Source organism: Protopterus annectens, chromosome 6.part0 (assembly GCF_019279795.1).
Source record: "Protopterus annectens isolate FY-2018-M chromosome 6.part0, PAN1.0, whole genome shotgun sequence".
Classification (NCBI taxonomy): domain Eukaryota; kingdom Metazoa; phylum Chordata; order Ceratodontiformes; family Protopteridae; genus Protopterus; species Protopterus annectens.
The window spans coordinates 934,384,472-934,411,653 of record NC_056737.1 but is presented as its reverse complement, the minus strand read 5'-3'; the positions used below and the strand labels follow the sequence as shown (position 1 = coordinate 934,411,653).

Genomic DNA, 27,182 nt, shown 5'->3' with positions numbered 1-27,182 from the left:
CTTGTCATATTGTGAAACATTAACTTGATTACAGCTGTTATATAAGTAACTATTCAAAACTTTAAATAAACTTTAGGCTTTGAGTAAAACAACAACTCCTATTAGAGACTGCCTATCTAGTGAAATATCTTATGTTTAATAACTTATATACTATAGTCGGGAAAGCAACCATATATAACATTTCTAAAAATTTCACGAGTATATGCAACATTAATAAAGAACGAATTGTTAAGTTATTGTTTAGCTATTTACTATGTTAAAGTAGTATATTTGATATTTAAAACCTTTTTAAAATATAAATAAGTATATATATTGTGATTGAATGTAAATAAATGGATAGATAAAATATATATAACATAGTTGGATGGGAACAATATAGGAAAAACATATAATATCTATCATGTGTATACATATTTGTCAACCATCACTAGTTCATATCATCAAATATGTACATGCCAAAGTAAATACATACATATATATGAATTATCTATCGACAATGTAAACAGAATATATGTATATATAATGATTATAAAAATTGTTAGATTATAAAAAATGAAAGTATTTTAAAAATCCCCATATCAAATCTTTGTGTGTATAATATATCATAACATTTAATATTCTGTGTAGTATATAAAAATATCTAAAATGACAAATACATATTAGTAAATATAGTCAATAATAAATATGGGAAGGTGAATAATGATTCTATTGTTCTATAATTTATCACTCACTGGTTACATATTATCTTGTGTTAATTATAATAGATATAAACTATAAAATCATATAGCAAACATTTGATAGAACAAGAACCAAATATTATCCTTGATGGTTATATATTAAATATTACCTAGGTATTTATTAATGTAAAACTATATGCCAATATATTCACAGAATCAGTGATATTTTCGCTTCTTTAGATGTGACCTAATACTGATGTAACTATTCAGGCCCGGATGTTGTTGTGCCCGGAATCTGAAAATCCAATCTAACTCAAGATTTTCTAGGTCATTGAAGTTGTCACCCCTTCTCTTATTTATTGGTCTTTTTTGTATCACCCTAAATACAAATTTGTGTTCCGGGTACTCAATAATGTGTTTTGATAGTGCATTTTTTGGATCTGTTTTCTTTATGGCATATAAATGCTCTTGTATCCTGTCTCTTAGTCTTCTTGTTGTCATGCCCACATAGAAGACTGGACATCTCTCACAGGTAGCTAAATATATTACATTATTGTCCTCACAATTAGCCGAACATCTAAATTCAAACTCAAACAATAGTTCAGGATGTATAAAATTCTTTCTAGTCGATAACCATTGGCATGAATTACATTTTCCACAAGGATGGGTACCTACATATTCTCTATTATTGGTCCTGTCATTTAAATTCTCATTACATAATATTCTTTTTAAATTTTTCATATTTTTATAGGTGAAGGTGGGCCTTTCACCTATTATTCTTTTAATTTCTTCATTGGTAACCAGTATTGACCAATGCTTGCTGATAATATTGGTTATATATCTATTATCACTAGTATAACTAATTATACATCTAACCTGTTCTGACTTTGATTGTCTATATTGCCCTTCCAATTTATATTTATAAACCATCTTCTGCTCAGGTTTTGGTTCATTAGTAAAATTCTCTTTTATTTTAGCCACCATTTTTGGATTATATCCTTGCTCTATAAATAATTGTTCTAAATTATTAAACTCATTGTTACATTCACTTTCATTCTGGCATATCCTAAATATCCTAGTATATTGTCCTTTTACAATGTTATTGAAAATGAACCTGGGATGCATACTCTCATATTGTAATAAAGTATTTTTCCAACATTCTTTCCTATAAAGAGATGTAGTCAAATTCCCATTACTATCTTTTTTGATGTTCAAATCTAGAAAATTTATGCTGGACTGTGAATATTCAATTGAAAACCTTAAAAAATCTGTTGTTTTTTCCAAATCATTAATAAATGTTTTTAATTCAGTTGAGCTTCCATCCCAAATTAGCAGTATGTCATCTACAAACCTATAATACTCTCAAATGTATTACAATACAATAAAAAGAGTAGTGGATAAGGAATGGCACATGAGTGCATAGTATGTAATGTTTGAGGGTGTAGTGTATGATGATGTGAAGTAGTGCCAGCTGTGCTAGGGGGAGTAGGGTAGTTCATATGGAGCATATGCCAGCATAGCTAGCTGGAGTTTTGTAAAGAATTATATGTTGTTTGAATATCAAACTGATTTGTACAAATGCTTGTGTTAAAAATGTATTAGTAAAGCTGCTTGTGTTGAAATGTATCAGAGGTGGGTCCTGCTGGACAGAAAAGAAATATACATGCAATTTAGACTGTATTGTTGTAACTGATGAAATGTATATATTTTAACAGAGGATGCAGGAAGGGAAGGGGTTAAGCTCAGCCCAGCTGACCTTAAGAAAACTAGACTGAAATTAAATGGCTTGGTTTAACTCATAAAGATTTTACCTCGCAGGTCTGAATACAGCCAGAGATGTAATGTCTGTGAAAAGCTTGTGCTGTGATCCTACTTTTTGTCCTTAGTGGTGAATTAATTGCTACCCTGGGGTGCCAGAGAATGGCTTGCTAGTCTCTGCAGCAAAGGTGGAAGTGTTGGAATTGCTTTACAGTTTCCAAACGGTATAATAAATTTTAGCTAAAGTTCTATGTGTGTATTGTGACACATCAGTGCCAGATCCTGGCTCAGCTGCTAGTAAGGGGGTACTGTGGGAATCACAGAGTCAAGTGACCAGTGTGATATCATTCTGTAGCCAGCACTGAAATTGTATTTGAATACTAGTGGGAGATGTGATAAGTTCACTCTGTTGTTGGAACCGACATAACACTCATCCATTTTCATCCTGCCTTGCTTTAGTAAGTAACTAGGGACCAGTAATCCTTTGGTTAGTTAAAGAAATATATTGAGATTAGCATATTGTTTTTTCTGTATCTGTCTGAGCATTTCCATCAGTATTGTTTTTTATATTTCCTGTGAACTGAAACTCTGTTTTTATTGTAAATAGATATTTAGTATTTTCATGTTTTCTATTTTATTATTTATTATTAAATATATCTATATCTTTCAGTGTGGCTGGTCTTTTAGAAAATATTTACCCTTTGAGAGAGCTTGCATATATTTAGTAGCACTGTGGCTTCACATTCCTGAAAGTCTTTCTGTTTGGTCAAACGCTACCATTTATATAAGTATTAATTTTAATAAGTGTAATTGGATACCCTGGTAAGAGCCTTAAAGTAGCTAGTTTTGGGTGTTCTGGTGGCAGTGAATCTACCTCATACTCTGGGTGGAGGTGGTAGAGTGGGTAAGCTGTGCCCATCTTCCCCAGGGTTTTGTGTGTGTGTGTGTGTGTGTGTGTGTGTGTGTGTGTGTGTGTGTGTGTGTGTGTGTGTGTATGTGTGTGTGTGTGAAAATCAAGTCCCAAAGAGAGTGTGTTTGACAACTACTTTGAACAGGGATACTGTGAGCACTGATTTCACAGAGAGAGTGGTGGAGGACTTGGTTTGGAACACCGAGCTAAGGTCTCGTTCTGTAGTAGTCAATGGGGAGTCTTATTTGGGGTCTGGAGAAGAAGCCCAGCCCCAGGACTGGAGTGTGCATTCCTTGTGTGCTCTTAAAGGAAATTGTACTTGGTGCAGAGGACTGCATCTGAAAATACTGTGTGTGCCTATTTTTCTCACAGTGAACATTCCCCACTGTTGTCTGTGATTAGGACTGAGGCTCCTTGATCACTGGCCCAGAGGAGGGATGTCACATAGTGAAAAAGAGAGTAATGAATAATAGAGTGAAAAGTGGAGGCCAAGTCAAGAATTGTATTTGGGCTGGAAGAAGGAAGGGCTTTATTTAGGAAAGAAGTTGCTGAATCAATATGGTTAAGTCATAACATTCAGTTTCTTTAAATAGGTATAATTTAAGTTGCTTTCTAAATTATAATTCGTAATTTCCAAATATTTCTTATCTTTTAGCAACATTGTAAGCACTAAAAGAAACAAAAATGACTGTTTAAATATCTGGCATCTATGGTACACTAAAAAGCATTTCTGATAATACAGTAGCATGTTGTATAACAAAACTTTCTTTTTAACCTTTTTCCTTATCAAACAGCATTGTGGTTATGCTTATCCCAGTGACTAGTCGATCACGAATCAAGCGCAGTGGAATCAGCCCATTACATTTAGCAGCTGAACGTAACCGTGATGATGTACTGGAAGAACTTATTGATGCTGGTTATGATGTAAACTTTACCTTATCTTATGACAGAGCCAGGTTGTATGAAGACAGGCGCAGCACTCCTTTATATTTTTCTGTGTACAATAACAATATATATGCCACAGAACTTCTTCTAGAGGCAGGAGCCAACCCCAATGTAGATATCATCAACCCACTCTTAATTTCAATTCGTCAGGGCTGCCTGACTACCATGAAGATGCTTCTAGATCACAATGCGAATATTGACCCTTATATTTCTACTCATCCTACATCATTTCCTGCCACTGTCATGTTTTCCATGAAATGCCTCCCTATACTGAAGTTTCTGATGGACCTTGGTTGTGATGCTGATTCCTGTTTTAAGTGTACATATGGAAGTGGTCCACATCCTGCTGAAAAACCCAGAAGAGACTCAGACTTGGATCCTGTACAAAACAAGCCACCAAAGATAGTTCAGGTACGTCCATCTAAAAGTAACGCGAACAGTTTCACATTTCGTTTTACTCATAACACTATTATTCTCTCAAACAATACAGTTAAATTTTGCCTCCTTGTTACTCTTTTTTTTTCAGATGAAAAGCCAACATTTGACCAAAATGTTACATTTAGGTGGAAACTAGAAACTAGAGGACTGATTGATAAATATATTGAATATCTGAGTATTGAACTTAGGTTAGTGCTTTATTCAGTGCACATTCGATTATGACTATTCTTGGATTACTGCAAAACAAATTATAGCATGGATTTAGTTGTACCATGGAGTAATGACTTAGGTGTGAACAGTGAAAGTATTTATGCTGTTATCAGCATCTACTTCCTGAGGTGCTTTCTTCAGATAGGTGAGCTGGTTATTGCTTAGCAGTCATTAAACAACTGTGAGGTGTGCTTAAATAAGACATGTGCTCACTTCAGCGCGATCATGGAAAAAAATCTTAGAAGTGAGTGGTGGCTAACCTTAGATTCCTGCTGCATTCCTGATCCCCAAAATGTATCCCTAACAGGCTTACTTTCATTTGCTTGATTTCCTGATCGATGTTCATATATGTGTGAGCATGCTTTTCTTTAGACTCTTGTTCTTTCATTCTTTGCAGAGTGAGTTTTATATGCACACTTGTTTTCAAGGTTGGGATAGTCTGTGGTCAGTGCATCTCAGAAGAACAGTTAGAAGAATATTATACTGCCTGTCAATGATAGATGTAAATCCAATGCATTGTGACCTCTGAGTCAGACTAGCAAACTTTGAAGTTTATGGTAGAGGCTTGCACCCCACTTCTAAAGGTACAGGAGGCTTGCTGCTTACAAGTAATAGATACTTTTTATCACAAGTGCTGGTAAGCCTAGTACATGCATTTGTAATTTATGAGCTCTTATTTATTGGTCTGGTGTGATTGAGGGTTGTAGACAGTGAGCATGCATAGTGGATCCATCAATCGAATAGGCTGATTTCTCTTACTGTTCATTCATTACCGTGCGGCAAATCTTGATAGCGACATAAAAGGTGATATACAAAAAGGGAGGAGACACAGAAGTCAGGCAGGAAAATTTCATTTTTTTAAAAGGATTAGTTCATCATCTGAGCTCAGCAGCAGCCTTCAGGTGGGGGAAGTACCATGACAAAAGTTATATTAGGTGAAAAAAATGGAGAAAAAAAAGATTGCTAGCACATATGATGCCCATAGAATTTAAAGCATATGGAAATTTTTCAGCAACAGCCATCTCCCTATGACTAACATTTTAATGCGTTTATAACTTCCTTGCAGATTAGGCATTGTGACAGACACAGGGACACTGTGAAGATGCTCAATTTCATATCGATTTGTAAGAGGAAAAATTATTTTTCATGTCAGACAATGTAGTAGGCAATAATTAAAGATGAAAGTGACCAGAATATATTATATAACATCTTGCTGCATGGTACAAATGTCAGCAGGCCCAGTATGTGGCTTACAGTAAATGGTGGTTATACTGAGTGTGTATCTTATTTATTTATTTTTCACAACCCCTACTTCCACCTTCCTTTTTCAAGCTGATAGTCACAGAGTCAGGAAAAGGAACGTTGTACTATGGCCAGAGAGAGAATTTTTTTCTGTTTTTGCCCTACCTGAAAAACTGCTAATTTGATAAGAAACACATGGTATGTCTTTAAAGACACTATGCTGGGAAGTGTGAAATACTAATGTTAGGGTAACTCACAGTATTAATAAATGTAGTGGATGTGTCCTTCCCCTAAGCTCTACAAGTAAAGTTATAGACTGTCTAAATTACATAAACTAGGTTCTCATAAAAGGCAAAGTTAGCACAAAAAAGACAGCTAGGGTAGCAGACCACCCAGAATTGACTTGCGACCCAGGCACTGGAGGAGCAATCAAGAAAGTATGGGAGTGAGTAGTTAAGATTGGCTCACTAAGACTGGATGGAGATATGTGGCCTGACCCATTGCAGTGCTGCATCTACTGATGACAGAAGAGTATGCATGTCGCATGTAGTATGGGTTCTGTTCTTGTCTCTGCCAAGCTTTGTTCATATGATGGCATTCAAATACATATGTTTATTTTATTTGTATTTATTTATTCTTTGTTGAGCGGGTTAGTTCCAGTAGGCTAGTGGCCTGTTTGCAGGGTGGTATTTATGCTACCAGGGGAAATTTGACCAGGGCATTGGGGAACTTCCTCTGCTTAAAACCATGGAGGTAACAAGAGAGCATGCACGTCCCGCTGCTAGTGCAGTAGTAGGTGGGAGGACAGAGCATGATGTGGATAGAATAGCGGAAGGCATGGAGGTGAATATCAGTGCTGTGGAGAGGTCCAACAAAGTTATGGAGTAGTCAGAGCTTATTTTTCTGCAAAACTGTATGCTGAAGCTGAAAGAGAGGAGTTGATGAGTGAGTATTGTATTATTACAGGCCTCCAGCTGGCAGGGTTGCAGGATGATATGTTATTTATTTTATTTATTTATTTATTTATTGACATTTGTTGACCAGGAAAGTCCACTGGGCTTGGGACCCATTTTCAGTGGAGGCCCGGGGAAAAAGGCTCCAAGTTACATGAAAATCATTATGAATTTGTAAGGAAACAATTACTTATAAAGCAAGTGAAATAATATAGAAAACTATAAGAACAAAAACCAATGAGGACACCACCACAGCTGCTGCTGCTTCCAGTATAAAAACTTTACTAGTGCACAGAACAAACTCAAGCACTTTCACAAAATTGCTTCATCAGGTGTAATGAAAGTACACTTCAGAAACACACCCTTTTTAAAACAGTTAATGAAATCACATGACAACTCCAATTAATAAATTTAAAGAAAAAACTCATTAAAAAATGAAATACATTAATGCATAAAACATATATATAAAAAACATCCATAAAAATAATAAACACTATCATCTCATAAACTCACTTAAATAGGACTACATTCTAAGGGGTCTGGACTTCAATTTAGGTCTAAGTGGTACACACTCATAATCCACTCCCTGCATCAGCTCTCATCCCTGCATCAGCTCTCATCCTAACTATCCATGTAGACTCTAACTCTTCTGTTCTTAGCCGTATATCACCTATTCTAACATTTTCATAAACTCTTCCTATGACTAAAAACTTAAAATGATGCGTAGAATCAGTACTGTTAACATGCTTGGCTAAGGCATTGACACAGTTTAGCTTACTGATGTAATAAATATGTTCCCTAATACAATCTTTGAAGGGCCTATGTTATTTGGAAGAAAGCTAGAGATGTTATTCTGCTATTTTATGGATTGCTGTCTGTTTTCCAAGTAACTAGTGAACCAGGTGAGGGTGGCATCAGAGCATCCTAGTGATTGCAGTCGCTGAATAAGTTTAATATGGGAGACTGTGTTGAATGCTTTTGAGAGATCCAGTAACAGGACTGATGTAAGTAGGTTACTATCTAGGGCGTTATAGATGAAATTTGTGAAGGAGACTAAGGTAGTAATGGTACTATGGGATGGTCGAAAACCATGTTGTAAAGGGGATAGTAGGTTGTTGCTGGTTAGATATTCAACCAGTTGTTTGTGGATGCATTTTTCCATTATTTTAGATAGAGGAACAGTATGGAAATGGGTCTAAAATGAGATATGTTGATGCAGAGCAAGTCAGAAAATTAAGGAGATGTTTCACAAGGAGGTATTATGGATGAAATATGAAAAGAAGAAGCAGAATTGATCCGGAAAGATGATAGTGAATTAGAAAGGATTTCATATGCAAAAAAGTTGAAGAAAGGTGAGTGTGAAATCCCAGGAGATAAGAACTTTTATTCCTATAAACAAAGAGACATTTTGTGACATATTTGAGACTGTTTATGCAATGGAAATTTTTCTTCAAGAATATGAGAAAAGGACTGTAATCCCTGGAATTTATATGTAATAAAAGCATTTAACAAGGAAACAAAAGAGAAGATTATTGTACAGTTTTGAATGGAAGTAGAAAGAAAAACAAGGATATTTGACATGTTTATCTTCTTCTTCTTTTTTTCGGCTTTTCCCAGTTAGGGGTCACCACAGTGGATCACCTGTCTGCTTATGACTGGCAGTGAAGTTTTACGGTGTCGAGTTGCCAGCTCGAATCCCAACCTTCCACGGAAGGCACACACACATGCACGCACTTATGCCTAGGGCCAATTTAGAGTGTACATCCACCTACAGCATGTCTTTGGGATGTGGGAGTAAACTGGAGCACCTGGAGGAAACCCACATGACCACAGGGAGGACATGCAGACTCCGCACAGAAGGCACCCCAGCCGAGGATCGAACCGGAGAACCTCTTGCTGTGAGGTGGCAGCGCTAACCGCTGTACCACCGAGGCCACCCATATTTGACATGTTTATGCAAAGAAGTATTGGATATTGCAAACGTTTATGATAAAAGGGGTTTATGGACTGGTGGATGGGAATATAATATTGTGTTAAAAATTGAAAAGGATAAAAATATACATATTCCAAATATGATAAATGTTGAAGGAAATAATGGTGTTGTAAAATATCGGGGACAACCTAAAACATGTTTCTTTTGTAGAAAAGGACATTTGATAAATAACTGTGATGAAAAGAAAAATGTGTACTGAAATCTTATAGATGTAGCAAAATTGGATATTTATGGATGGATTGTAAGACTGAAAATAAAGAAAGTGAAGGAAAAAAGAAGAAAAAATAAGGGGAAACACATTAGAAGTCATAGAAATAGAAGAATTGTTAGATAAAGACAATTTTATTTATTTATTCATTTATTTATTTGTCTTTGTTTACCAAGAAATTCCGACTAGCTAATACCCATTTTCAGCAGACGTCTGGGAAGAAAAGCTTCATTTGCTTACATTGCATTATGTTAAGTTCCAGTCAAACACATTGTAGTTACATTTTTGTTTACATTTATACATTCTAAGATTTTACAGAGGTGGAAGTCACTAAAGAGAAAGCACACGTGCATCTTAGTGGATTGTACAGGCAGCAGTTATGTATAAAAATTTTGTCATTTCAGTCAGAGTTTGAGAATATTATGTTTAAGGAGAGAATTTGGAGAGTATCGTGCAATGAAGGCAACGTTTTAACCTTGTGATGAGCATGTACAGGACCAGGATTGGTTAAGGTGTTTGAGCAATGATAAAATAAGTGATGAGGAAGATATAAATTGGGAGCTAGTACAAGGATAAAAAGAAGAATTTGATTGGTAAAAGCATAAAAGATAGGAAAAGAAAATTTAAAGGAAAGGCATAAAAGAAGAAAAGAAAATGGGTGAAAAATAAAATTACAATCTGTAGAAAGTTGAGGAAAAGGGAAAAATTACTTTAGGATACTTTCTGTAAATGTGAATAGTATTAAAATATAATGAGAAGGATAGGGATTTTGGAATGGTGTAGTAAATGTGAGGTAGATGTAATTGTACTAGAAGATACAAGATTGTTGTCAATGAGGTGAGATTGCAAACAGATTATGGGGAGGAAAGATAATCTAGAATTTGGGAAGTGATGGATGTAGAATGCGATTTTTTTGTAGAAATACAGTAAAAATATGAGCTATAAAGAATGGGAAGATTAACTATTATGGACTTAAAATGGAAAGAACATGTATCTAGAACTATGTCATTATATACTTATCTTACTTGCAAAGAAAGAGAAAGTTTATTTCATCAAATTCTAGATTATATAGTGCTAAATATGCATATTATACTGACAGGTGATTTTAATTGTGACTTAAGAGGTAAACATACAAAGAAAGTCAATTATGTAAGAAAACTATTGGAAGTTATGAAATGTGGTAAATTAATACTCTAGGATAGAAATTCGTGGACTTATAGAAGGGGTACCCATATAACTGAAATAGACTATTTTATAATATCAGAAGGACTAATCTTGAGGGAAGAAGAATCAAGTGAAACAGTTTTTTGTATCATCTAGTAATATGGATAGAGATGAAAATAAGGAATATATAAAAATAGGCACAGGAACTCAAAGGTTAAATAATAAAATCTGGGATAAAAAATAATAATCCAATAATGAGATCATATTACAATAAGAACATTTTATAAAGATTGGTCTGAATGGTGGATGAATTTTATTATTAAATATAAAAAGTTATTTAAAGTGGTTATATGATGTAAGAAAAGTGGATAAAGAAAATTGTAAAAGAGTGTATAAAGAGGCATTGTAATATTTAAAAATAATGATAGAGAGTATTTTGATAAAGGGAAATAATTATATAAGAATAATCAAGAGACAAAGAGCTGTTATTCAAACAAACATATTTTTTACAAGAAAAAGAGAAGAAGATTTTGCATACTTAAGTAAAATAGTAAAAGAAGATAGTGGTATAATGAGGAAAATGAAAAATACAAAAGGAGAAATAGAAAGAACTTAGGAGCAAATTATGAATATTGTTGTAGAATATGTACAGGAGATGTTTAAAGTAGAAAAGAAATTAAAATTAATAAGAGAAGTAAAAATTTTTGCAGCAAGAAAATAAAGAATTTGAAAATGAGATTTTTTTTATATGAATTAGATAAAGTATTAGGACAAGTGACTATATATTTGACTGCAGGGCCAGATGGAATATGATAGGAAGTGTACTAAAACTTAATGGAATGGAAAAAAAGAATATATTTGTAAAGATTTTGAATGAATGTCTAAATAAAGGTTTTATGTATAAAAAATTATACAGTGGAGTACTTTCATTTATCTTGAAGAAAGAAAAAAAATATGATGCAAAACGGTACTGAGCAATAATGATTATAAGATGTTTATGAAACTATTACAGAAAAAACATTGAAACAAAGATGAAACGTGTTATGGAACACAGTATGTACAATATAAAAGCAAAGGGATGTCAAGAATTATTAATAATAGTAAGAGAGATTGTGGCTGATATTATAAGTAGAGAAGAAGAAACTAAATTTATGACAAATGATATTAAGATATTTGCTACAGTTGTTGTTGTTGTGTCTTTCGGCTTTTCCCGGTTAGGGGTCGCCACAGCGGAACTCCGGTCCGCTAATGATTGGCAGTCTCCACACAGAAGACGCTCTAGCTGAGAATCGAACAGTCTTACTGTGAGGAGACAATGCTACCGCAGCACCACCACCGCAGCTATAAAACATTTGCTACAGTAAGACATGGAATTTTATGGGGGATAATGAAAAAATACAATATAAGTAGAAAAATTAGGAAAGTATACATCTCTGCTTATAGAAATAATAAAGTAAAATTTTGGTAAACGGTTGGCTTAGTAAGGAGGTACAGATGAAGAAGGGTGTGAGACAGGGGTGTCCAGTGAGTTGTTTACTCTTTGTTTAACATGAGTGTAATACCATGTGAAATAAATTATAAAATGAAGAAAGAAGGGTGTGTAATGCTTGAAGGCTTACGAATCCCAGTCTTGTTAATTTAGGGGAATGATATTATAATAATGGCAAAAAAAAAACAAAATAAGGATTAAAGAAGTAATATGTTATTTAAATTAATGATTTAGAAGCAATAGGGATGACTTTAAACAAAGAGAAAAGTAAAAGGCTAGGAGATATGGTTAAGATAGGATGAATATATAAAATTTGGTAGCGAGATTGTAAGCAGGATGCAGTGGGAAAAGAGAAAAGTTAAACTGAATTTGCTTGTTTTGGAAAACACACAGATTTTCATTAAAAGGGTTTATTTGATAAATTAATTTTTAAGGTGAAAAATTGCATACTTAGCAAGTGTATTTATGCTACCAATGATACTGGACAAAAGAATTGTTGCAAAAAATGTTTTCATTCTTATGGGATTCAGGACTAAATCCAGTAAAAAGAGCAATGTTCTATGCATATAAAGATGAAGGAGGTTTAGGGTTACTTAACCCAGTGGTATATGTTGCTTCTCTAAATTTATATAAGCGTTAAAGTGGATAAATGAAAAAGAAGAAAGCTTGGTTGTAAGAATATTTAAATCTAAGCATGAAAGATTGTGGGAAGTAAAGGAGAAAAAGAATGCAAATATGAAGAAGTGAAATGTTACTAACAAAAATATTAATTTGGAAAATAAACACTGACAAAATTGAAAAGGATGGGAAAAGTTAGTAGAAGGAAAAATTAAAGCTATAAAAATAAGAAATAAATGGTGTAATAAAAAAGTAGAATGCCAAGATTTTTTGTGGAGAATGGTAATAGATAAATTACCAGTAAAAGGGAATGTGCCATATAAAAAGAAAAGTGAAAGAATATGTTTATATTTTGGTGAAGAGGAAACAACCGAACATGTGTTTTTAAAATGTAAAAGAGTAATAAAATTATGGGAAAAGCTGTGTAAAGAGAATTTTTGAAGGTATTGAAAAAGTGGATAAGTTAAATATGGACATGATTAAATATGGGTATTATAAAAATAAAAGTAAAATATGTTAAACGAATTGATAAAATGTGTTATGTTGTATGGATTGTGTGGAATGGAAGGATGAATTAAATTATGTTTGATGGAGAATGGATTTTGACACTAATATTGAATAAAATTAGATGGTGGCTATGGAAAAAGGAGGGGGAGTCTAAGGGTAGAAACTGGATATAAAAATATGTATGTATGAACGTGTAATAAATAAAAGGATATGGAAAATTGTATTTTGTAAATCTGTACATTTTATGCACATTTTGTCAATTGTATAAATATATAAATTATTTGTAAATACTATTTTCTTTGTATAAATAAAAAATCCCTACACTTTTTGAAAGGTGCCATGGGATCTTTTACATCCACCTGAACTACCACCAACCCAAGCAGATGGGGCCTCAGTTTAATGATTCATCTGAAAGGTGCCACACTCAGGAGTGCAGTACCCCCACTTATGCTACACTGCAGTGTCAGCTATCAGTCTACCCGGTGTGGGAATAGAATACACCGCATTCTTCGGTAAATACAATTGTGCTAACTGTTGTGCCATTGACAGCGCTAACCATGCACTCACACAGGGGAAGGCAGAGCAGGCCCTTTCAACTGTAACTGCATAAATTAGTTGCCAGATAGAGAGGTTAGGCTCAGAATAAGGGAAAATCTCTCATGAAGCATGGATGATGACAATGCCATAACTGTCTCTTGCCTCATTTTTTAAATTTATTTATTAGGTTTGTTTACTAGAGTGGAAAACGGATCACAGTTGACCAATTTCAAGCACACCTGGGGTGAATGAATTTAACAGTAAAATCAAACAATACAGATTTGTGTATAGCATAAGGTATACAAAGCATGATAAGAATGATATTACAATAAAATTAGACAATTCTATGTCAGTGCCTGTATACCTAAGAACAAAACATATATAAAAATAAAATCCACCACAACTAAAAGGCCGTAGTTAACAAGAAACAAAACTGTGATAAAACATAAACTCCAGACTCTGCACGACTTATAATAAAACAAAGAATTTATTAGTGGTAAGCGCTTTCGCGTACTCCTGTACGCTTCATCAGACCATAAAAGAATGCAATAAAACAACCTGTTATATACTCAAGGTTTTCCTCTAATTAATTAATTAAGGTAACAATTAGTATGAATTTTCTAACTATAGTTTTTTAAAAATCTAATTAGTCTTACTTAAATAATTAATTCATACTAATTGTTACCTTAATTAATTAATTAGAGGAAAACCTTGAGTATATAACAGGTTGTTTTATTGCATTCTTTTATGGTCTGATGAAGCGTACAGGAGTACGCGAAAGCGCTTACCACTAATAAATTCTTTGTTTTATTATAAGTCGTGCAGAGTCCGGAGTTTATGTTTTAAGAACAAAACATGTTATTCAGTGGGTGTACACGCCATGCTATGAAATACACATTTACAACCATGGCCTCCCTTCTGTGTATAGACCTAAGTAAAAATTGCAGTTACTGCTATGCACAGCCTCATGGTACTGTACCTATCCCTGCAACTTGCAGCACTTGGACCCCCACCCATGTAGCATGTAATCATTGCAGTACCTTGTGTACATGGCTTGATCCTTTTTAACACAGGCACACATAACTTGCCATGCAAGAGTGACAGGGACCCAGGTCCACATACAACAAATGATGTGTCTTACTCTCACTGACAGTCACTAAAGGGTTTGTATTTATAGATAAGGTCCTTTACCAGATGGGATTCCTTTTTTAACTCTGTACTGTTACTCATTCATGAAGCATTTACTAGCATTCCTCAATCTCAGTTGTTTAGTTGTAAGCAATGATGTGCAAGAGTGTGGTAGCACTTTGTATTGCTCTAAAAGGAGGCAGTTAGTGAGGTGATTATGTGAATGAAGCCAGATTGCACCAATGCTTGAGAATCAGTTCCTATTTGCAATGCACTATTTATACATATTGCAGCAGGCAGAGCTAATGCCATTTAGCACAAGGCATGCAACTTCTTTGCTCATACATAATGTGTGTGCACAGGCTTAATGCTGAAGTGCTTCAGTATTTTGTGCACATGATTTACAAATGTGGATTTGTGCTCAGTGGGCTACCATTTTCCTCCTTGCATGGGCCTCTTTATTCTCTATGGCTACTTCTGGGAATTGTTAAAAACGGGTCCTTCATGGTGTGTCAGAAAAGTAGGATTCACTTGTTCTTCTAATATGGATACTTTGAAGAACACAATATATCTTAAATGTCTTTTTGAAAATCAAGAAATCAGAAAAGAGGCACTTTCAAACAGGATTGCCGGCACATATCCCTGTGGCATGTGTAAATGGTGCTGGCAGGTTAACTTTGGACCTATGGCTGATTTTCCCCATATGAACAGATGTATACTGGCTAAATATTATTACACTTGCAGTGTTGCATATATTGTTACTTGTAAAAGCTGGGAGAGTTTTAGTGTGGGTAAAACCAAAAGGAAGTCCCTGCAGCATAAATATATGAACATGCATAAATATATGAACATTGTCATATTGTTAAGAAAATGGGTGGCCCTAGTTGTTACTGAACACAGACAAAAAAATCTGGATTGAATAATATAATTAATATTAAATGCTATGTAAAATCCTTGCCTGCAAGCATGTGACAAGAGAATTGTCTCATGATTGTGATTTTGATTGTGGTTTGCTATTTGTGGTATCCTGTAGCTGTTTATGGAGTTATTTAATCTGTTTTTAAATGTATTTGTTAGTTTTGAAGAAGTTCTGGTATTGGCAAGAATGAACGTGCTAAACTCTACTAAATCTGTTTTTTTGTATTCAATAAGTGTTTTTTTTTTATTATGTGGATCTTTGTTTGGCATGCAGGTGCTAGTCTCTGCATGCTACATTTATAATTAACTTTTTGGTGCTTCATGCAGAGGTGTGCTGTACTTGTCTATAAATCTATGACTAGAACTCCACGATAATATGAAGAAATATGGAAACGGATACAACTAATTCAAGTTAAAATGCTACTGTGACAGCAAATCAACAAAGCAAACAGATCAGGTAGTTTAATTGATCCCTGAGAATATTATTTGCCACACTGTAACAGTAAATGAGTAAGTCAGTATTTTTTTCCAGAACTGATATTCACTTTGTGATAGTGAGAAAGAAATAAATCAAAGCTAGGTAACGCTGTGGCCAAACCAGATAAACAGTTCATTATCAGCTGTCTGACAAATCAGATCAGTAATGCAATGCTTCTTGTTAATCATGCACCAGACTTCAACTTAAAAAAAGTGAAATATATTCTTGTGGGGTTTTTTTTTCACGTTTTATTTTTCCTGTACCTTTTTAGTTCTGTGAAATGGTATCTTCACCTGAAATTAATCGCTGGGCTGGACCTATAATTGATGTTCTCTTAGACTACGTTGGTAATATACAACTGTGTTCCAGACTCAAGGAGCAACTGGACAGTTACGAGGGCTGGGCTTGCATTAAACAGAAAGCAGGTTGGTACACTATAATTACAAAATTAAAATACAGCAGTATTTAATGATAGACACCATACCAAGGAATATTTTGTAATGTCTGTTATGCGGTTAAAATGATTAAAAAATAGTTGAGTTTTATTATCAGCCAATGAGTCATTGAAATGTCAGGACCTACTTAAGTGAGTTCTGCAGTGCTGGGAATGAATAGCTGAAAAGGTGGTCTTAATACTAAGTCCAAGATGGTCATTTCTTGGAATATTCCCCTTTCTCTGATGTATGGCAGTCTCAGAGTTGGTATATATAAGTCTGGGGTGTATGTGGGGGTTTACCCTCAACTTCTGGGGGAGCATGGGGGTTTGCCCCTCCTACAAAAAAGAAGTTTAAAGAAGTACAGTATTGTATATTTGCTCTTCTCCAGCATTTTTTTTCTGGCATGTCAACACTCAAGTCTTATGAGTGCCAACATTTTAATAGGGTGCCATAAATTTCATCTTTGTCAGCTCCCGACACTATACGCAACCTTGGAAGATGGTTGCATGTCATCATTTTTAGAGGCCTATATTGTGGTATTGTCAAAGTAAAAGTCATGGAAGAGGAGTTTCAGACCTAGAAAAGTGGGTAATGTGGGGAGCTGGTATGAAGCAAGAAATCTGTGTACATCTGGAGGTGAAGCAGTAGCAAACAATAAAGTAGAAATTGGTCCTAAGTAGCCATATAGAGCCAGTCACTTCTATGACAGCAAGATGTGTGATCTCCACATAGTCATCATTATCATCATCACAGTCATCATCATCAACATCATCACCCTCATCAGTACTTTTTTTCCCATTTTATATGTGGGTTGAGGTGTTGTGTCAGCTGTTACCGACTCTGTAGAATCACAGCTGATCGCCTACTTTTTTGATAATTATGCCTGACTGTCACAAGTCTTCTCTCATGCAATCTATCTGTCTCTTGGCTCATAGTCAAATAAAAATTTACCCCAGTGAGGCTCATGCAGTCTACTGCAGAGGCACCACAGTACCATTGCAGAGGAGTTTAGGGGAAAAGACCTCCTAATCTCAGTAGTCTTTTCAATAAGAAAGCATGTACACATTCAGCCCCAATGCAAAAACAGCTATGTCCAAATGTTTTATTATTACAACCGATTCCCAATTACCAGTTTCACATTCCCTACTAAATGTCATCACACAGAAAATAACATTCAGTGTTGCAAGTTTTTTCTTCTTGCACTTAACCAGAAATGCATTAGACAAACAACATTTAACAACCCACGCACTCAATAAAATATTAGGTGTGTGCAGATATATTTATATACATGTATGTGTGTGTGTGTGTGTGTGTGTGTGTATGTGTATATATATATATATATATATATATATATATATATATATATATATATATATATATGTATATATATGTATATATATATATATATATATATATATATATATATATATATATATATAGATATGTGTGTGTGTGTGTGTATATAGATATGTGTATATGTGTGTGTGTGTGTGTGTGTGCGCGCGCGCGCGCGCGCATGTGCGTGTGTATACACGCACACATACATAACATACATACACACCTCCTTTTGAGACACTGTCAACATATTACACTTTCATAAAATTATAAGGCAAAAAATGCAGACGTGCACATTAAAAAGACTTTGCTGAGAATTTGTTTCATTCTGTTAATTCAGGACTTCATCAGACTGAAGATACTATCCCAGTTTACTTTTTATATATTAAATAATTCACATTTCATTACATTTCATCCAGTAAAATACCTTGTTTGTAAAACCCAAACCACTTTAAAAAATATTTTATCTGTTTTATCTCTTTCTCTATCTCTGTCTACATATATATAAATATATATATATATATATATATATATATATATATATATATATATATATATATGTGTGTGTGTGTGTATTACAATAATTTGTAATGTGCTTAATATATGCTGATTTTAAAATTGCTCTCTTTTCCTAGTAGACTGGCATAACTGTGGAGCAGAATGACACCCATTGTTACTCCCTTATCTGTAGATATTTTTGTATTAAAAATAAAAAAAATAATAATTCTCAAATCACTTCTAGCTTTAATGATAAAAATTTTTCTTTTTAATTGAATTGTCCTTTCCATTGTAAATAGCCATTTTTATACTGCTGTTCTTCCTTCATTATGTGGATTAACAGAACATAACACTTTGACTCTATACCAGTTAGATGGATATGCAGTTACTTTACATTTTACATTAGTGTCAGTGAAGGAACCCACCTGTCTCTTGAATGATCTTCAAGAGCCCTTTTCCAAATTCATCTTGCTTCATCCCACCTTACTTATATGTGCGGAAGATAAAATTGACAACCCCTTAACCTACATTTATAATATATCCCTTACTTAAGAAATAGAGCCTCCAGCCTTAAAACACTTCATCATAATACACCTGCCTGAGGTTCCCGTCCAAAAACGTTCAAAGACCTTAGACCAATCGCCACTGTCTGTCCTCTTGCAAAAATATTTGAAAAAATTCTTTACAGTAAATGGTTAATCAAGTAAATTGCTATGGACTACTCTTAGATAAACAACATGCCATCACAACCCTACTCACTGCAACAGACTCTGTGTATTGTAACATCAATAAGGTCTTGTCAATTTTTTTTGTTATAATTAGGGCATTTGACATGGTTAACCATGGCATCCTACATATGAAGATAAACAAGTTTAATGTTGATCAGCACACTGTCAAATGGTTCCATAGTTACCTGGGGAGTAGAGCATTCCAGGATCACTTTAATAACCTCTTCTCACATGGCACCCTGTGCTCTGGAGTACCCGCAAGGTTTAGTACTGCACCCCATGCTGTTTTTATTATTTATTAATGATCTCACAAATTACCTCCCCTGCCTGGATATTATACTGTATGCATATTCTTACAAGCCAATAAATACCTCTCTGTTCTCCAAAACAAGCTACAATTGTTTTTTTCCAAACTATGCAACTGGACATAATGTAATCACCTTTGAATTAGCCACAAAAAAAAAAAAAAAAAAAAAAAAAAAAACCCACAAAACCATATGCTTTTCTCATCCCTTCAAAAACTCCCATAGCTGCCTCTTATTTACAGCTATGATGACAATAACAAGATAATTCCTCTTGTCTCAAAACACAAATTCCTAGGCTCAAACCTTGATCTTTGTTGAATATTTTTAATTCATACAAAGAAAATAACAGTATAGTCTTATCGCATCTGAGCTCTGCTATAGGATCTATCTACTCTTCCTTACAACTCGTGCATCTATACCGAAAGTGTTCTACTTCCTAAACTGGACTATGGACTGCCTCTTCTCACCTTACATTCAGCTCAAAATACCCCAGGAATACAGATCTCAGAGAATAAAATGTGCAGATTTGCCCACCTGGCTGACAGGAGATCCCACCACTGTAGACTTCTGCAGAGACTAAAATGGCTTCCAGACATTGAAAGGGCAGCCTTTCTCCTAGGTACTATTATAGACAAAATTATAATCAGTGGCAAATCTTTGAGGAAGTACCCAGGAGAAGACTAATATATTTATTACACCTCCTTTTAAAATTGCTACTGGAGAATGTGCTATCTCCAGACTAGGCCCTACATTATGGAATAGACTCCCTAATGCGACTAGAGTCACTCTTTTGAGTTTAAAAAGGCCTTTTAATGAATACTTACACAAGGAAACTGCCTGTAAATGCTTTAGAGATAATGGTTAACCTCACTAATCTGCCATCACACAGTATAACCCACATCCAGCATACCATATTTTGAAATTTAAAAATTGTGTGTGTGTGTGTGTGTGTGTGTGTGTGTGTGTGTGTGTGTGTGTGTGTGTGTGTGTGTGTGTGTGTGTATTGCAAATAGTTTGCTCCTAATTGCTTGGAAATTGTTTGCTTCTAACTGTTTAGAAATCTCTGTATGTACTTTGTATTATGAATTTGTGCCCTGCCTGTTATGCTGTTAATCTAATGCTGTATGTCAATGAATATTCAATCTGGTGTTGTTAATCTTCATTCATTCCTTACTTTTGGGAAATGGTTCTGTCCTCGGAACCGAACTGGCCTTTTACCAAGCTCATGCCAGCCCTAAACTCTCGAGCTAAGATTTTACCCACAATGCCTTCTTCCCTGTTACCCCAGATCACATTTGCTGTGTTACCGTAAAGCCGTGCAAAACCCAGCTTGCAATAAGCTAAGTGTTTAAACTTGTCTTATAACTGTCCTTTTTTGAATTTTCTTGCCTTTTCCCATCTAAATCTTTTTGTCATTCTTATCGCACTTCCCACTGCCCTGTCTTTCTTAAAACTCCCTTTCCCTCTTTTTACCCTTTGTAGTAATCTTCCTTACCATCACTGGTAATCTGTCATCTTACCGTATTAGGTATTTTCTGGTATACCATCGTTGGTATTTTCTCTTCTCCTTAAAAACTTTTCTTCTTCTTCTTCAAAAAAAGTTTTTTTCCTCCTTTTTCATGTGTGTGTCTGTTATGTCGGAGAAAAAAAGGCGCCACTGGTTTCAAGCAGTGCGACCAATGTGGCCGTAGATTACCACATTCAGATACCCATGACCTATTCGTTTACTGTTTGGGTGTCTCACATCTTTCTGTCCAGCCGCCTTGTGGGATTTGTAAGAATTTCTCTTCGAGAACTCTCAATGAATATAAAAATAAGTTGATTTTAAAAGGCCTCCTCAAAACTCCCTTTTCAGAGGCTATCTCTGGGATGGAGGGTTTATCCCCTCCTAGTAAACATCACAAGAAAAGATTGCATTCCATTCCATTGACTCCCTCTGGAGACCAAAAGGAACCTAAGGCAAAGAAACCAAAAATGACTGAATCTACCAAATTGGATCTGATGGTTCCATCTTCTTCGGCTGTGTCCTCAGCACCATCATCCTTGACTATATCTCCGATTTCCACCTCAACGCCGAAGACTGTTGCTTCGGCATTGACCTTAGCAGTGACTGAACCGATCTTGGTACCGAGGTCATTGGTGGAAGCATTTACAGCACCGACACTCTCGGCACCATGTACTGTTCAGAACCGTTGTTGGTTCCTCTCAAACCTAAATTAGATTTTCCGATACCTACTACAGCAGCCAGAACCAGGTATTCACCCTCAATAGCCCCTTTTCTTGGGCATCAGTATAGCTCCTTTGTAGAAAGGCCTGAATCACCATCGAGAATGTCCATGTGTTCCACTAGGAACCTTTCGGAATTAGATGTAGTGCACTTTGTCGTTCAGCTACTGATGGCCAGAGGGATCTCCACCCCAGCTAAGGTTACACTCTCTATTGGAGGTAGCCATATTTCTACACAGACTCCAGGTTGTTCTCCTCCTTCAACTTCTGTGCAAGCTTCAAAGCCCCCTGATCCAACATCTTCTTTGGTGCCCACTGCTTTGGCTCCACTGGTGGACCTCACCGTGGTGTCGGAGCCATCTCTTTGGCTTCCGGTGCGGTCAGCACCGAGTCTTTCTCAGGATCATGGCTGTCCCGTCAGCACCAAAATTCATGGCTCGGCACCGATTTTTTTCTACGGCGCCATCCATGATTCTGGGAGCCCCCCTGACACTCCTTGCCTGGTGGCTGGTTTGTCGGAGTGGGGTGTGACCCCGGTTCCGAAGTTGTCCTGCTTGGTTCCGTGCTCCCATCCCTCTTCGGGTGGGCCGGCTTTTCAGGCAATGTAGAAGATCCTTGCCTCAGTAGTTAAGCCTTTGGTGTCGGAACCATTACCCCTCTCTGTCTCTCTCTCTCTCTCTCTCTCTCTCTCTCTCTGAGCCACAGCTGACACAAGCCACTATCCTAGGACACCAGGTACAAGAGCCTTAGGACACCCTGCCCAGGGTGCTGCTTCTTCGGAGTCTTCCCCAGAAGGTCCCACTGAGGAAGTACACAGTATGAAATTGTGCAAGAGGAAGCACGTAGACTCCCCTGAAGAGTCTTTAAATGAAGACACAGATTACGATGAAGGGGAAGGGTCCCCATCGTCACCCCTTGATGAAGTCTCCTTTGGAGACATTCTAGAAATATTGAAACAGAGGGGTGGCTGGAAGCTCTCCAACCCTTCTGAGGAGTCTGTGTTCATGCAGGCCTTTTGTGCTTGGCCTCCTACCTTCTGGGTGACCCCACCTGCAGACAAGCTCATCCAGCTAGTTGTGCAACATGCTTGGAAAAGTCCTGACACCATTGAATTGATCCCACGGAGGCCAGTCAAAATTTTCTCACCCCCTGAACAACACCCCCATTGGTCAAAGGGACTTCCAGTAGACACCATGGTGGTGGCAGCTGCTACTAGGAAAGAATTGGCCGAGGAGAGCCAGACTGTTCACTCACCTAACAAGGAGTTGTGGGTGATGCACAGACTAGGGATGCGAGTCTTTGCTTCATCGACCTTTGCAGTTAGGTCTTTGTACTATTTGGCACACTTCACCAAGCTTCAGAGAGACTTGATTACTGAACTCTCCGAAACCTTAGCAGGAGCCTTCTCTAATGAGGTCTGTGCAAGGTTGTCTCACAACTAGCTACCCTTGAATCCATTTCCAACTCCTCCATGCATCTGATCTCTCATGCCATGGAAGGAGCTGCCAGAGCAGCTGGTTCAGGCATTGTCATGAGACGTCATGCCTGGATGCGCCTTTAAGGACCCCTTTAAGTCCTCCTTCCTGAATGCTCCAATAGAAGCCTCTTCACTTTTCAGCCGGCCCTAAAGTTAAGGACACATTGACCAGGTGCGAAGAAGATGGCAAGACCCTTTCTGCCATGGGTGTACATTTCTCCACTCCCCAACTTTCCTACACTAGAAACCAGAAGAGTGGAAAGATATGGCACAAAAAATCACAGGGTTCTTTTCATGCCACATGTGGCGAGTATACCCCTAGAGGCAGAAGGGGTAACTCAAACGGAAGCTGCCCCTTTAGGGGCAGGGAAGGTCTGCGTAACCAGGGCTGCAGAGATTCATTCTCTGGACATCCCTAGCAGCGCTCCTGAAGAGTGGCCCAATTACTTTCCTCTGGAAGCAGTCGGGGACATTTTTTTTGTACCTTTCTGCATGACAAACAATATCAACAGATGCATGGGTACAACAGATTATCAGCAGAGGATATCACATCCCTTTCAACCTCTATCCCACCCCTCCTTCCCGAATTCCCGATGTTCCACCCAGTCAAAGGGAAGCAGCAGCACTAGTGATTCAACATCTGCTCCAAAAAAGAGTCATCTAACCAGTCCCACCAGACCAAATAGGATCCAGATTTTACTCAAGATTCTTTTTAGTGACAAAAAAGACAGGGGACTGGAGACCAACCCTAGATCTCAGCATATTAAACAAATTTGTCAAACAAGAGAAATTCCGGATGGTCATGGTTCAGTCTATCCTCCCCTTACTGGAGAAAGACGATTGGATGTGCTCAACAGATCTTCAGGATGGGTATTACTGTATAAAAATGAACAAGTGCTCCAGAAGATACCTTCACTTCCATCTAGTGGCCAATCATTTTCAATTCCGAGTGCTGCCCTTTGGACTCTCTATGGCCCCCAGAATGTTCACTACATGTATGACAGTAGTAACAGCTCACTTCAGACTTCAAGGATTCTGAGTGTTTTCATATCCTCAACACACCCACCAAGCATCTACTGGAAGAGACCCTTATGTATACTCTGAAAATAACTCAACACCTGGGAATATCAATAAGGTGGAAGGAGTGCAAACTAATTCCATCCCAATCTCTAGAATTCATAGGTGTAGTCCTAGACACAAAAAAATTGCCTAGTATCTTTACCAGACCACAGGCTCCAAAGAATACGATCCAAAGTTCGAATGATACTCTGTCGAGACCTTTCTCTGGTTCGATCAGTACTTCAACTTCTCGACTCTATGGCACCATCAGTCAATATAGTATCTCTTGTGAGGTTCTACATGAGGCTTTTGCAATGGTTACTGCTAACCCAGTGGTCGTCCCCCTTACAACACCCTTTGTCCTTCCAGATCTGAATAACTCAGAGATGCAAATAGGACTTAATGTGGGGGATGAAGCAAGTCGGACGACAATGGTCTCACCCCTTTTGCCCACATCAGACCAAGGCCTCAGTAACCACGGATGCTTCCCTGATGGGGGGGGGGGCTGTATCAGGGAAAGACAGTCCAGGGCACCTAGTCAGAGATAGAGGCCCAATTGCATATCAGTGTCCTGGAACCGAGGGTGGTGCTTCTAGCGTTGCAAGCATTTCATTCAGTCCTTTCATCTGGGACCATTGCAATTCAATCAGAAAAAAATGTCAGTGGTCTGGTACATCAACAAGCAAGGAGGAACCAAATCCTACCCTCTATGTTGAGAAACCATGAGAATTTGGCAATGGACGATAGCTTCCAACCGTTTTCTGACAGGAATACACATTCCCAGGAACTCCAGCGTGATTGCGGACAAACTGAGCAGATGCATTTTTCAGCCTCACGAGTGGTCCCTCAATCCTCTGAAATTTTTACCCGCTGGGGCCAGCCTTGCTGCGACCTATTCGCCTCCCCAATAAACCACAAATGTAGCAACTATTTTGCACTAATCCCTCCACAGGGGGAGTCACTTGATGCTCTGGATCATGATTGGCCCTCGGGTGTTCTATATGCCTTCCCCCCACTCCCCCTCATCTTGCAATTCTTGAAGAAAGCCCTTCGGTTGAGAAACAGAGTAATTCTCATTGCCCTCTATTGGCCTCGACAAGTTTGGTTTCCCTTTCTTTGGCCTCAGCTCCTGGATCAACCATGGATTGTAGATCCCTCCCCATAGTTGATCTCACACCCGCAAGGATTGATTCACCCAAACATTCCCAGTCTCAAGCTGACAGCTTGGTTCCTCCACTTCCAGTGATTGTCAGGTAGAGTAACCTCACCTCCCCAGTGTGTAATATTCTTATGGCTTCTCATAAACCATCCACCAGAGGGACTTATCTCAGCAAATGGAAAAGATTCTTCATATGGATACAGAAAAAGAATTTAGACCCTTTTACAGCCCCTATTTCTGTGATTCTTGAATACCTAGCAAACCTTCTTGATTCAGGGGCTATAGCCTCAACTATTCAAGTACACTTGGCTGCCATTTTGAATTTTCATAATGGATTCCAAGAATCTTCCCTTATGTCCTACAGACTCTGCAAGACGTTCTTAAAGGGTGTTATCCATATTAGACTTCCTTTCAGAGAACCAATAGAACCTTGGGATCTTTTGTTAGTATTTCAGTCTCTAACAGGACGAACCTGCCTCAAATTGCGACCTAAAGTTCCTATCGTGGAAATCACTATTTTTGATAGCCATCACATCAGTGAGAAGCATATCAGAGCTTCAAGCCTTGTGCATTAAATGCCCCTACATGACTTTTCATAAAGACAGAGTATCACTCTGAACTAACCTATCTTTCTTGCCCAAGGTAATTTCAGAACTATCGATTAACCAGACAATTGACGTACCAGTATTTTTTCCTAATTACTCTAATAGAGGCAGGTATTGTCTTCACTCATTAGACATGCACAGACAACTATGTTTTTATCTAGTAAAATAAAAAAGTAGAATCTGGTCTGGCAGCAAAAGAAAACCTTTTAATTAAAATAATCCAAAGTACAATAAATAAAAAACAATAATCCAGGTAAGCACTTTCGTTTGTCACACTGACAAACTTCTACTGACAATAAGACACATTACTTCCTTCTGTTAAAACCATTTGAAATTCCCTCCTTTTAATACTATTGGTCCATTTCGCAAAAAATATGATGTCAGCAAAATCACCCCCCCCACCTTAGACACACAAGACTGAAGCATATCTAAAAGGTGTAGTCATAAAAATAAGCTGAATATACCTCAAATAATTGCATTATAAAACCATTGTAAAACTTTAAGAATATAGTAAATAACCCAAATTCTGAGAGTATGTGTAATACCTGCATAAATAATTATAAATGCAACATAAAATAATGAAAAATTATGACCACAATATGCTGAACGCACGCATAGATTGGCAGTGTATAAGTGTATATGTTTTATGTATGAAATACAAGTATGATGAATAATAAAAGTATAATATTAATAATAATAGAAAATATAATAGTAAATATAACAAGGTATAATAGCCATTATGAATATTGATGATGGAAAAATAAATAGAATAAATTATCTCTCCAAAGATTTTAATTTTAATATGCTGTTAAGGGAAAGAGACTCATTCAGGCCTGGCCAAAAATGTGCGCACAGGCAAATTTGCCACCCCAATTCCATTTTTTCTAAATGGGCTGGCCATGCTCCCCCCCATCATTGTTTTTTAAAATATCTAAAACAATGAATTTGAACTGATGTGTGGGGTTTAAGCAAATGTGTTTTGCTAAAGCATTATTTTCAACTTTGTCTCTAATAGCTCTAAGATGTTCACCCATCCTTTCTTTCAGTTTCCTTTCTGTTTTCCCCACATAAAATTACACACAATGGGTACACATAGCACAATAAACAACCTTTTCGAAAAAACAACAAAATCTACCCATGATCTTTATATATTGCCCACTTACAAGAACCCCACAGGTTT

General features: G+C 36.7%; 1 protein-coding gene across 1 annotated transcript in view; it reads left to right on the top strand.

The window, feature by feature from the left end:
* Positions 1-27,182, top strand: part of ASB2 (ankyrin repeat and SOCS box containing 2) — a 473,190-nt gene that overhangs the window by 405,861 nt on the left and 40,147 nt on the right. Inside the window, exons 8-9 of the mRNA XM_044074580.1 lie at positions 4,140-4,701; positions 16,445-16,598. Coding sequence (XP_043930515.1) covers positions 4,140-4,701; positions 16,445-16,598 — 716 coding nt within the window. The remainder of the gene's footprint in view (positions 1-4,139; positions 4,702-16,444; positions 16,599-27,182) is intronic.